The sequence below is a fragment of the Lonchura striata genome, chromosome 6, assembly GCF_050655825.1.
Source record: "Lonchura striata isolate lonStrDom1 chromosome 6, ASM5065582v1, whole genome shotgun sequence".
NCBI lineage: Eukaryota > Metazoa > Chordata > Aves > Passeriformes > Estrildidae > Lonchura > Lonchura striata.
Genome location: NC_140708.1, coordinates 23,434,573 through 23,447,488, shown reverse-complemented (window position 1 = coordinate 23,447,488; position 12,916 = coordinate 23,434,573). Strand labels below are relative to the sequence as shown.

At 39.9% G+C, this 12,916-nt stretch overlaps 1 protein-coding gene across 8 annotated transcripts in view; it reads right to left on the bottom strand.

Moving 5' to 3' along the window:
• The window catches only part of WDFY4 (WDFY family member 4), a 121,729-nt gene that overhangs the window by 69,189 nt on the left and 39,624 nt on the right, over positions 1 to 12,916 (bottom strand). For 6 of the 8 annotated variants that reach the window (XM_085583605.1, XM_085583610.1, XM_085583607.1 and 3 more), the window contains 14 exons: positions 12,001 to 12,153; positions 11,582 to 11,655; positions 10,615 to 10,776; positions 8,395 to 8,486; positions 7,907 to 7,957; positions 7,401 to 7,500; positions 6,395 to 6,600; positions 5,625 to 5,794; positions 5,140 to 5,265; positions 4,547 to 4,708; positions 4,235 to 4,432; positions 3,137 to 3,254; positions 2,404 to 2,561; positions 1,723 to 1,961 (listed from right to left, as the gene is read on the bottom strand). In XM_085583605.1, coding sequence (XP_085439731.1) covers positions 1,723 to 1,961; positions 2,404 to 2,561; positions 3,137 to 3,254; positions 4,235 to 4,432; positions 4,547 to 4,708; positions 5,140 to 5,265; positions 5,625 to 5,794; positions 6,395 to 6,600; positions 7,401 to 7,500; positions 7,907 to 7,957; positions 8,395 to 8,486; positions 10,615 to 10,776; positions 11,582 to 11,655; positions 12,001 to 12,153 — 2,009 coding nt within the window. The remainder of the gene's footprint in view (positions 1 to 1,722; positions 1,962 to 2,403; positions 2,562 to 3,136; positions 3,255 to 4,234; positions 4,433 to 4,546; positions 4,709 to 5,139; positions 5,266 to 5,624; positions 5,795 to 6,394; positions 6,601 to 7,400; positions 7,501 to 7,906; positions 7,958 to 8,394; positions 8,487 to 10,614; positions 10,777 to 11,581; positions 11,656 to 12,000; positions 12,154 to 12,916) is intronic. The other 2 variants (XM_085583608.1, XM_031505246.2) reach the window with 1 other exon arrangement.

The window sequence follows — 12,916 nt, the reverse complement described above, 5'->3', positions numbered from 1 at the left end:
AGAATAAAAAGGAGGGCAGGTAAAGAAACCAGACTTAGAACAAACTGAGAAGAGTGAAAGAGCTACAGGTGTTTCTGCACATCCAGTCCTACTTGATTCATTTAGTAGATGAATATTTTCAGGTTTGGGGCTTATAGCAGTCATGTAATACCACAGAATATTCAGCAGATGGGAACCTAACAACTGCCAGTCTGGTTTTCAAAGGCAAGAAGCAATCATCATGACCCCGTAGATCACTCCCTTGTATGTGCCTTATGCCTGCACTTTACTCTATTCGTACCCAGCATTCACCCCAATCAGATAGAACACTGGGCTGTCCAGTCTGCATCCAGCCTTCTTGCACCTCCCCTGGGCATCTTGTACTTTGTCTCTTTATTCTGAATTCCTTTGCTAGAGGTATCTGCCACTATGTGGAAAGCAGTATCTTGCTGTACCCTACACTTTATCCATGGTGCTAAGTTTATAGCACAAAATGCTATAAACTTAGCACCATGGATACTATTAGCATGTAGATATGATTATTGAGAACATCACCATGGCCAAGAGCACTTCTGCTTTGGGACAGGGGGCTGTGCCACAATCTACCAGTCAGGAGGTAAAAGACAAGGAAATTCAGTACAGCAATAATACTTCAAAAAAACAGAAACATTCTTGTTTAAGGTATCCAGACAATGGGGACTTTCTCACAGAACTGCTGTCAATAACAGCATATATAGCCACTAGTAGCACAAAATTCTTTCAATTCTGAACAGGCCCTACTATCTGGGACAATCAAATCCTTGGGTATGCAAAGTTGCCATTTTTATTTCTGATTTATTTTAAAATACCACAGTTCTGATTCCCTAGATTTGCTGTGTTTAGCTTTTGGATAACATAAATCCTTCTGTACTTTAGTAAAAAAAAAAAAAAAGTTTGTGCTCTTACTCCATAAAAACAATCCTCACCCCATCTCAATGGGTTTGGCTTGGAAATTATTATCTTGTATGAAATAAGAACATCCAGAAAATATCTCAGGAAATGCAACTCATTTCTGGTGTGATACTGTATTAATGGATTCAATTCAGACCAAAAGAGTACAGAAGGTTATCATTGAAATAACAAACATCAAAGTGAAAATTGCACTTGCCAATATTTGCTTTTTCTCACAAAACTAAGCTTCCAAATTAATTCCCCAGCTTACATTAGCAAGAGTGCATCTGTTTTATTAACATGTGTGAGAACAGCAAGCAGTGGGTATGGGTGGTCTAGCCCTACCCAATATCAGAACAACTAAAATGTTGCAGCTCAGATCCAAGCAACAAGAACACAAAGATCACAGGATCCATTCACACTTCTATATATGTTTTAAATGCACCCACACACAAATGACTGCTGGATCAGGAAAAAACATCTCAATGAATTACCGCATGCAGATATCTCGGAGAATGGCCACCTACATTATTTGGGAGTGGTCCTAGCCCACATCCCAGGAAGATTTCCAGATCCTCATTTTCCTGATGGGCTTGTGAGCCAGCTGCACTGAAATCAATTCGAGCTTGTTAACTGCAGTTACTACTCTGAAGTGAGCAGGCTGCTGGAAATGCTGGATCCAGCTCAGTCTCAGTTTCTAGTGATTCCCCAGGCTGGATATTGCCCGAGTTATGTAACATGTCCCCCTCTGCACCCACTTCCATAGGTATAGCACAAAGATATACACAAACACAATAAGATGAACATCTGTACCTGCCCGAGTTCAGTTGGCAAAGGCAGTACATCAGGCAAATCACAAAATTACTATTTGAGTTGTATGTTGCAAAAATCATGTCCCACTGCTCTTGGAGAACAATGAGAGTATTCAGGACATTAAACTGTTCAGGCAGTGATTGTTGTGGTCTGGATAAGCAGTATAGAATGGCTCTGTTTAAGCAGCTGTACAGGGCACTGAGGAAAAATTCCTTTTGAGGAACAGAGCTTTCTAAGACCTGTGAAAACACAAAACAGCAGTTACTTGGCTTGCTCAAAGAACTTTCTCCCCAAGGATCCACTCCTCCCACTTCATTTAAGCTGTTGGAAACTTATTTCAGCAAAATTCCCCTGAACTACCTGTTACATAAAAATTTTCTTTTCCTCTATTTCTGCTGAAGTCCCCATAATTGTGGAAGAGATTAATTTATCCCAGTTCAGCAATGTGTACATAGCCAACAGAGTGTCACAAAAGAGTTAACTATCCTTTCTTTATGCTGTACCATCTCTCTCTAATTATAATTTACAGCTGTTATGTTCTCATGCAAAAAACCAGGAATAACAACAACCACCAAATGGATTACAGCCATCTTCTTCAGAATTGCAGTATCATGACCTCTGTGTAAAAGCCAGCATGTTACAGCATGTTGATAAAAGGTGGGGAGAAAAAACGTTACTCACACACATAATCTGTTTGGCAATGAAGATCAGGATTTGCTTGGGGTCAGCCACAAACATTCTGCTGCTCAGTTTCTCAACCAGCTTCTGAACAAAATAAGCAATATTCATCATGGATAGGGGTGCAGCTGATTCTGAAGTACCATGAGGATCAGTGCTTGCTGGAGAGGATATTAAAGGGTTGATTATTCCATAACAAGAGGAAATGAAAAAAAAGTGAAATGTGAGTTTACCAGAGCTGAGAAGGAACAGTCTCATGCCACAACATCTGAGAGCTGGGATATGTCTAAGAAGACTCTAGGTATAACCAAAACACCTTACTCAGACTAGAAATGACAGCTCCATCTTGAGGATGGAACCAATCTCACTAAAATGCTGTAATGAAGAACTGGTTTAGCTAGTGACTTAGAAAGGAGAGCAGTAACATCTAAGTTAATGGGGCTGTTTCCAGAAGCATTCAAGGATAAACTAGATTTCTTTCTACATACTCCCTTTCTAATATTCAGAATCTCTTCTCAAAAAGAAAAAAGCAAGATGCTCTCCAGAAAAATTATAAAATTACAGTAACTTATGCAAACTGGCTTGCAGCAAGATAGAATGGACAGTGGAGCCTGCTGAGCTGGACTGTCCTTCCTAGCTATTGCTTCCAAACCTTTCTAAAAATTACACCTACATGCAAATATCAATTAGCATGGTATTTCAAAAATAATTAAACAATCTGATTCTCACCACTCACCCCTTGGTCTCATTTTCCCCTCGCCTTGGCTGGTAACCTGAAAGACATCCATGGCAGACAGCAGAACTTTGGTTTGAAAAAGTCTCCTTTGCTCACTGGTAGCATCTTCTGGAGAAGCCTATACAGTGTTGGCATACATGTTAGTACAGCAGGAAAACAGCAAATCTGACTCCACTTTCAGCAAGAGCGCATATGTGGACAGCTACTGGACAACAAATGAGATGGCAGAACTTCATTCCCAACTGGAAAACAAGAAAATCTTACATAGGACTACACCATCTAGCTGATAGCCTGCACAATCACCCTCTGCACACTGAACAGAAACAAGGCTTTGTAAAGGGCCTGAATTTGGCTCACAGGTGGTTCCCAAGAGATCTTGTGCTCAGGGAGATTGAGCTCCATTACCAGCCCCAGGATTCAGACAGTCAGAAATCCAAACTCTATTTCAACTGTACCAAACCTTAGGATAGTATATATAAACCTCTAGGGAGCTGGTGCTCCAAAGACGATTTAACTCATTACAATTGCAGTCAAGCTTATATTCATTACTATTTGTATTACTAAACTAAGTCTGCATCAGAACTCACACCTGGGACACCTGGAGTATGACAATTTGGAGCTGAATCCTAAATTTTTAATTTTCCTCTTTCTTCAGACTACTCTAATTCTCTAGAGTGCTTTGAGTGGCTGAAATCTATAATCAGACTCAGCTGCTACAGCTTGTACTTACAGCAGAGACAGGGGTTTTTGTTTGAGAACTGAGATTTTGTTATCTCAAAAATCAGTACACAGGATGGATGCTCCATGTGACATTTCCTGTTCTCAGCAAATTCAAGGGGTGCCCTAATGACAAGCACATATTACTAAGGAAAAGGAATTTTTTTCACACCTCTCTTCAATATTAAACATTGCCTCAAAAACGTCTTTTCTGTTTTCCAGGGACAGCATTTTATTAGTTCACATTAATGCAGAGGAATTAGAGAAGTCCTTTCTTTTTGTCACTGTTAGCACTTTTGTTACTAAGTCACTAGAAGGATATGTCCCGTCCTTCCACCCCCAGTGCAAGGTAGAACAGCAAAGCCTGCTGATGAGATAAACCTCAAGAAGCAGCTCAAGGGGATGTCCTTGTTTGTTTGCTGGGATGTTGAGAAGACTGTCCATCACAAGGACTCGCACAAAATCCCACACTTGTTTCTTGGCAGGGTGTGGTGAGAGTGGGAGAGAGGAGAGATCAGCACAGCCTTTCCCTTCGGCAATGGCAGGACCATCAGGAGTCAAAAGGCCTTCAGACCCACCCTGTGAAAGCAGATAGCAATACAATTTCACTCAGTCTACTGTAAATTGATTTTTTTTTCTCCAAGGGACCCACCTCTGGTCTGAAGGGCTTATGGCTGCCTCCTGTGCACATACCTTGGGTGGTCCTGAATGAAAAGCAAGCATAGCCAGAGTTTTCAAGAAGTCAGGACAGTGCCACATGGGGTCCTGTGTATAACTGTGATAGATCAAGCTCAGAAACTCGACAACATTCCTTGGATAGGCAATTGCCCAGGAGGATTCTGCATCTGCAATAGGCTGAACAGACAAATGTGCATCTGGTCAAGGCAGCATTCCTCTCATTCATAAAAGCTCATCTTTGTTCCTCTTTTGGTTTTCCTAAGCAAACATGACACAGCCATAAAAGTCAGATAAGGCACCAGCAGCCAACCCCCACATTGCAGACTGAAGACACACCCAACCAGAAAGGTGACATATCATCATCAAGAATGTAAAAACAGTACTGTTGTGGGCAAGATCTGTCTCTGCTCTCTCTCAAACATGAGCCCACGACATCCTGTGCTGCATAACCAGGGCAGTAGTAGTTGTGCCCCTTGGCAGTTCAGTGTTGCCCTCTGAGGGCAGAGCAGGACGAGGGATCACAGGCAAAGGCTGCCACCAGCATCTGTCACACCTGGGCTCTTTATTCAGCCACTCACACTGCATTGTCCTTGCAAGGAAACACCTACCTTATCCACAGTGAATCTAACCATTTCCAGCAGTAACACAGCTGCCTCTGCACACAACCCAAATTTGAGGACATTCTCTCTAAGGTGGTGCTGCAAGATCCACTGCAACATAGACTCAAGATCTTTCTACACAGGAGGAAAGAGATTTCATTAAGAGATGGGAATTGTATATGATACATCACGAACAATTCCTCCTGCTCTCTCTACATCAGAACAAAACCAGTATGTGTCTATCTCCAGCAGCTCCTTCCTCTCCTATTACATTTGTAACATTTAACACCTGCATGAACCAGGTTGTTCCAAACATAAATTTTCTTCAATAAAAGTTAACTTAATTTTAAAAATATGAATAGTTTTTATTATTACAAAACCCAAGTAAGGTTAACATGCCAGAGAATCCTCTCATGGAAAAGGGCATAAAACATCAAAATAGTAATGCAATAGCAGCTCCAGGTGCTTGTCTGCTATTTCTTTTTTCATCATACCTTGGCTGCTTCAGGTGGTTCAGACTGTGGAGTTGCCAGAAAGAGCTCTGCCACAACTAAGTAGATCTCAGGGATGTGAACATGATCAGTCAGACATCTTTGCAATACAGAAAATCCAAAAATCAAGAAGTAGCCATTGTCAGGCACTGGAGGAAGACTTTTTAAATTATCTTCAAAGGAAAAGAAAAGGAAAGTGACTAAAAATAAATGTCATATCAGGAGAAGGATTACTGACACAACTTTATCCTCATTGTCTGTGTCCCAGAACACTCAGTAGTCTGCTATGCTGCAGTATCAACAGCTTAAAAAACACCCCCAGACTAACAGATTAAAATTTTTTCTACTATCACTTTTGTTAAAGGGCTTTCTCCCTGAATTATTTTTCATCCTTTCTCCTCCCTTTCTTAGAACCCCAGGACTAATTATCAAAAAGCAGGCTGAACAAATCTTTAAAATACAAAAGGTTTCAGAGCACAAGTTGACATCTGAACACCTCACAGGCTTATCAAGTAGCTTAATTTTGTGCAACACAAAAAGGCCCATCTCCCTGCAGATGCTAATCAGAATTGCTAATTACCTGCAAGGAAGAAGTTATACCTCCTACTTTTCAGGACAGAAATGCTGCAGTACCAGGACAAGTTTGCCCTAGAAAGTTATTTAAATTCTTGGTCTACTGAGATCAGTGGGAATTCTCCTATCATGTACGCAAAGATCTTCTATCACTGAGCTGGATCAAGGCAGTATTTTGGGAATGTTAAACCAACACATACCCATTAGAATATTCAAGCCTGCAGAGCTGTTTTCCAGCCAACGCCCAGCCACTATCCCCTCCTTGAATTTGTTCAGCAGCAAACGATTTTGGAGGAAGCACAGAAGCAGTTTGATTCCTAGGACAACTGTGCTGAAGTGCAGGTAACTCTGTGTGAACAGCAGAAACCAGTCGGGCCCCAGTGTCAAAAATGTCTTTTCTTTTTCCCTAGGACAAACAGGTAAAGGAAAACATGTGGAAGGAAACATGGTGGAAGACAAAGGAGATATTATGTAAAATTATCTTGAAATTATTTAGAACCTCATGTTTCTCTAGAAAAAAAATCCCATTAAAGGTGTACCTTTAGAGAATCGCAAAGATTTAGCAACAAGCTCATCCACACAGTTGAAGTCATTCAATTCCTGCTACATCTAACTTTGTATCACTGTTAACCAAACCAGTTAATTAATATGAAATCCCTTCTGAGGGTGTGTATCAATAAAAGATGTAAACTACATCACAGACCAGATCTTTCAAGCTATGAAATTCAAAATTCTGGTTTAAATTTTTAAGTCCAAGATGTGTTATCTAATGAAAATGCACAATTACAACTCCCAGCACTATGAAATCTACCTTTCAGTTATGAAAGGTAGAATTATAATAATGGCATTCTCATGGTTACGATAGAGTGGTGAAGTAATCCCACATTAGATTGACTTGAATTTCAGAGACAGATGGGATTTCTTCAGCCCCTGCTATACAGAAGAAACATCAATATCCAAGTTCCCCCTTCACCATGTTTTCTGAAAAAATGAGGCTTTCCAAAATGAATATCAGATGTGTCATCAGACCACCCAGCTGAGTGAATGTCAGATAAATCACTGACAAAAAAGTCTCTCTGAATGCAATCTGCTCTTACTTAGTATTTGATAAAATTCAAACATCAGTGTGTTTAGTCCTGGTTAAGCACCAGGAAGATGAAAAATCTGGGAGACAGAGACACTTAATTTCCTAATGGCTCTACTTACTCAGAGGACAGGTGAAGTTTGTCTGAACGTATTACATCTAACAGCATCTTCAGTAGCTGGTTTCGTAGGCAGATTGTCTTTCCTGATGTTTGGTTTAAGGCTACAAATATCAGAAAGAAATAAACAGTAGAGACAAAAGATGTTCCATTACTTTGATGAACAATTTTGTTTGCACCCAGTTAGCCCTGTAGAAGTACTTATATCTGGGTTTTGCAGAGTAAAAAGATGCAGACATCAAATTTTAGACATAAAGATTCCTGCTAATATAAGAAACAACCAGTGCTTACATTGCCTAAGTCTTCTCTTTAGAGTTATTTAAAACTCATTCAGACTGCATGTTGAACAATATCTCAGAGGAAGCAATTTCAGGTTAACTAAAGAAAGAAATGTAAACAGGCAATCTGACTTGTACTGCCTAGCTGAGATGTCCATATACAAACTGCAGTTACCACTGTCACCTTAATATGATCTGTTGTTTAGAGGTGCAATAACAATAAAGACTCAACTGAAAGATCCCAGTGAAAGGGCCAAATGACTGGATGTTCCTCCATGTGAACCTGAAAAATACACAGCTACTTTAAGAGGTCCAGAGCTCTACACTGTTATTTACTACACCTGTAAGTGTAGTAAAGTCTTCACAGAAAATCCAGGATGCCCATTGAAGTTTTATTCCTTGTAACAAACAGCCCAGTAAGTTGGTTTGGGGGCAATTTCAATTTAATGTCCTTTCCTCTCCATGTATATCTGAAATCCAGCATTGTGTTGACTCTGGATAATGCAGCGAAAGTACTGCTGGTTTATTAGCAGAGAGAGAACAAAGGGTCACCTCAGTGCAACCTGTCCCTCTCCAGATGAAGAAATTTGAATTTTGCCTCCTCCTGCCACAGGAGGCAGAAACACTAATGTTGCAATTAGAGTTCATCAGGTCCTGGGGAGGGAGGGGAAATACTGTAGTTAAACTATCACAACACATACCCCAAAGGCAGCCCCTCACCTTCAGTGGGTCTCTCAGCCACACTATCCAGGTAAAACTGATTTTCATCCACAGAAGAAGGTTTCAAGGTGTAAACAAGGAACAATCCAATCCTTGCAGAAAAAGAGTGAAGCAGTTGTGGTCAACAGAAATATATTAATCTACTTACTTGGAGATTATATGCAAAGCTGTGTACTGGTTAACTGACTCAACAACCATCATTAGAAAGTCTAGCCACTTCAGATATATGATGAAAACTTTATAAACTAGAAAGTAAATTAAAAGATCACAGAATGTGGTGTGTTGAAAGGTACCCAGAAGGATCATCAAAGCCCAACTCCTGGCCCTCAGCAGGATGCTCCAAGAGTCACATCTATACCTGAGAGTTTTGTCCAAACACTTCTTGATCTGTCAGCTCTGGTGCTGTCACCACTTCCCTGGGGACCCTGTTCCAGTGCCTGACCACCTTCTGGGGGAAGAACTTCTTTCTAATATCCAGTCTAAACCTCTCCTGACAACTTCAGACCATTCCCTCAGGTCCTGTCACTGTCACCACAGAGAATTAGATCAGTGCCTGCCCCTCCTCTTCCCCTCAGAAGGAAGTTGTAACTGCAGAGATGTCTGCCCTCAGTCTCCTCCAAGCTGAACAGAACAAATAAACTCAGATACTCCACATCTGACTTCCCCTCAAGGCTCTTCATCTTCGTGGCCCTTCTTTGGATGCTCTCTATTAACTTATCTTTCTTATATTGTAATGACAACCTATCTACAAAGCAAAGTAAAATATATTCTGCTATGAAAATGTTTTCTCTATCTACTTTAAAGGTTTTTCACCAAGAGGAAAGGAGTTGAGTAAAGCAATCAGTTTATATGAAAGATTCTAAGCAGCCTGTGGCATCCCAGTATCACTGTTATCAGCACTTGGTTTCCAAGCATACAGAGAAACCTTGGCAGGTTCACTGTGAGGAGGACTGGAACCCTTTTTACACCTGTAATTGGCTTTGACGCATTACCTGGTTCTAAGGACAAAAAGATTAATGTGATATATACACATTTAGTGAAAGTGCACACTCTCCTCCTGCTCACAAGAAGGATATTTCTTAAGGAACAGAACACCAGTTGTTCTGCAGGAATAGCCCACACAGCAATTCCCTCTACAAGTCCAAATCTAGACCAGCAGAAACTCCAGTACCTCTCAGTGCTGCTGAGAGCCTGTTACAGTCTCTGCAGTCCTGGAGCTAGAAGGACAGGGACAGAGTGTTGTCTCTGTCTTCTCTCAGCACTCATGGGCATGAAAACAAATCATATTACCATGGACTAAAAAATAATGATTATTTAAGAAAAAATGCTCATTCACACTCCTTACAACACAACAAATTTGACACACTAAATCCACGACTCTCACCTATATGAAAAAAGAACAGACTAATTCCTATAAGCCCAGGGTAGGAATATACATATAGATAACATATATCCAGGAGCATACAGTCACAAAAAAGCTGGAAAACACCAAGTTCATGTATTAGATTACTCCTTAAACTTAACTAATAGTTAACTATTAGAGGCACTCATATACTTCAACAGAGCAAAAAGCTGAGTCCACAGATTTGACATGCTACTCTGTTTTTACATTTTATTAAAAACACAGCTTTCATTGGTGCAATGCATTTCCCTGGGAATTAGGTGGCTGCAGAGAGCACTATGTGGACATTCTCAGTTGATGTGTTGCAGGTTGATACAATTAGGCTGGGAATATAAAATGAAGCAGTGCTTACATTCTATGAAGACTAAACAAAGATTTAAATGCTATGCTTCATGAAATCCTGACTAACACAACTGATTGAAATTCAGGAACAAAAAGGATTGTTACTGGGATATAAGCCAAACCAACAGGATTAGGTACACAGTTCTTTGGGACCAGATTGTAATACTGTAGTGATACTTTAGGGACAAGGCTGTAATGAAACCAAATATTAAGTAACCAAATATTTGAGTAATCCCAGTCATTCCTACAGAACTGTCTGTGCTACCATTATAACAGGAATCACCCAATTCACCTTCACACAAATAGAGGGTTGGAGTGAATAAAAAGTTTTTCACCTGGGGATCCTGCAGTTGCCAAAGTCCTGGTGTTCTGCCAAAGACAATGTGAGGGAAGCTCTACTGTTGAGCTCTCTCCAGCTCTAGCAGAAGCATAGCTCATCTGCAATCTGAGGAAAAGCCATAGACCTTGAGGGTTACCTGAGAACATCCCTTGTATTAAAGTATCCTTGCAAGAGATGGGACAGAATAGTGCAGGCCACAGTGATCTTGGAGCTGCTGATTTCAGGATCATTGAAAAGGAAAACAAGCTTTGGCACCATTTGCACCTGGTAGGCAATTGCAATATTCTGACCTGCATCTCTGTAAAAAAAGCACAGGGACTATTAAAAGCTTCTACTAGAAATGACCAAATTTGCAGAGTTTCAGCTAAAAGGATTCTCAGGTTGCACTGATACTTTGCACTTCTGGCTTCTAATGCTGTCTTTATAACATTTCAAATATTGTTAGACAAATTGAGCATGTGTCAATGATGGAGATCAGATGACTACTTTGTGTGTTCTACTCTTCTCCTCTGAGAAGTTTCTCTCCCCCAGAAACTACTGCATTCCAACAAGTTTGAAGAAAACATTATTGCATTTTCAAGCAGTGAGTTGGTAGCAAAAATGCAATTCCTGTAAATCGTAACAAGAGGCACCAGACAGCTCTGCACAGAGCTTTCTGCTACCAAAAAGCAGGAATCTAGCTTTACTCAGTCCCTCATCCATGCTTTGTCTCTTTAGATATGTTTAGTTCTAGCCCTGATAATTAAGAATATTGATAAAATGGTTGTGTTTTGATTTTAAACACAACTTCAATAATATATTTTTCAAAATTATTTTATAGTCAAATAAAATATTAAGATTTCCCTTCCCCAGCAGATATTTAAACTTGCATTGTACAGCAGTGGTTCCATGTGAACTAGGCAGCCAGATATCTTTTCCCAGACTGGTCCTGACCAAATCATTAACTCCAGGCTTGAAAGAGCAATACAGGAGTGATTTACTGAATTCACAGGAATCCTCTGATTCCAACTGGGATTAGGCCCTTCATATCCACCTCAGAATTCCATCTTCAGGTTACAGATGAGTTTGTCCCACAGTTTTCTGATTCAAACACAAGTTTATACCTGGAGGACTGCAAGATCTCCACAAGATGGGAAAGAAGAATAAGGTCAAGATTTTCTGGTGCTTTCATCCAAAGCTGAAAGACAAAGGAAAGCAGAGGTTTTACTGCTCTGCTGAGCTGTGAGAACAGTAGCTGCATCAGAGAAACAGTTAAAACTACTTTAGGGAGAGACCATCATAAACTTTAAGTGTTTCTGTAATGCAGCCTGCAGTCCCTGCTAGTGCAGGGAACTGTAGCTCCAGTTCTAGCCCTGAGGAGCAGACCCTCTGGGAGTGTTCCTGCAGACCTGGGGGGCCCACAGTGTGATAGTGCACAACACACAAATATTGGATCCAGGAGATGCTATGAACAAACCAAATCTTGTATTATAAACCCATCTTTAATCCAGCCAAAGCCACAGAGTAACATGAGCAGTTTTACCTCAAAGTTGCAGAGAACATACTGGAATGCACTATAATTCTTGATGACAGAAGACTCAAAGCCCAGCTCAGCTGTGCCCACTAGGGAGAACATTAACTGTAAAATCCTGTTGTTTAGCAGCTGAGTTTTCTTCTTCAACAGATAGCTCAGCAACTGAAAAGAGAAGACTGAGTAAGTACCTGCCAAGTATAAATCTGTATTTAATTCAAGACCCACATATTCTTTAATCAGATCTAGCAGTCATGCATGCATGCATTTTGCATAAGCATCATGAAGAAAATTAAGATTTCAGTCCAGACATAAAATTTCATGCAGAATGTATAAGGGTGAATTTTTGAAGGAGCTTGACAACTCTGTGGCATTGAACAGGAAGAAAATATGTGCCATATTATGTTGAATATAATTTTTAAAAAGCAACAGACAAATATAACTGTAAATAACCAAAGTAGGTGTCTTATGCTATTCCTCATGGATACATTGTTAATTGCTTACAAATGGTGCTAATTTAAAAAAATATTCATTTTTACCTCCTCAAATGAAAAACATTTGTGAAACATTGCAAGTTTCTCAACTGAGCCTACCTTTGATTATCCAAGAATTTCCCCATACTGTGAGAAGAATGTTCAGAAAACCATTACATTTTGAACAGTTTGGGAAGAATATAAATTAATTGGAAAGTACATATCAAGACACATTTATTACTTGGCTGTTAAAAAAAGCTTCACTCCATTGCAATATAATGATCAGTTACATGGAGAGAACACTATTTAGCAAAAAATTAAAAGGAACAGCTCATACACAATATAAAGACAGGCATTGACCTACAAAAAAGGATTGGGCAAGCAATATTTAAGTAGGATAAATATATTCATATAAATGGTAATCAATTTATGAACAATTTGCATGTTGGGAAAAT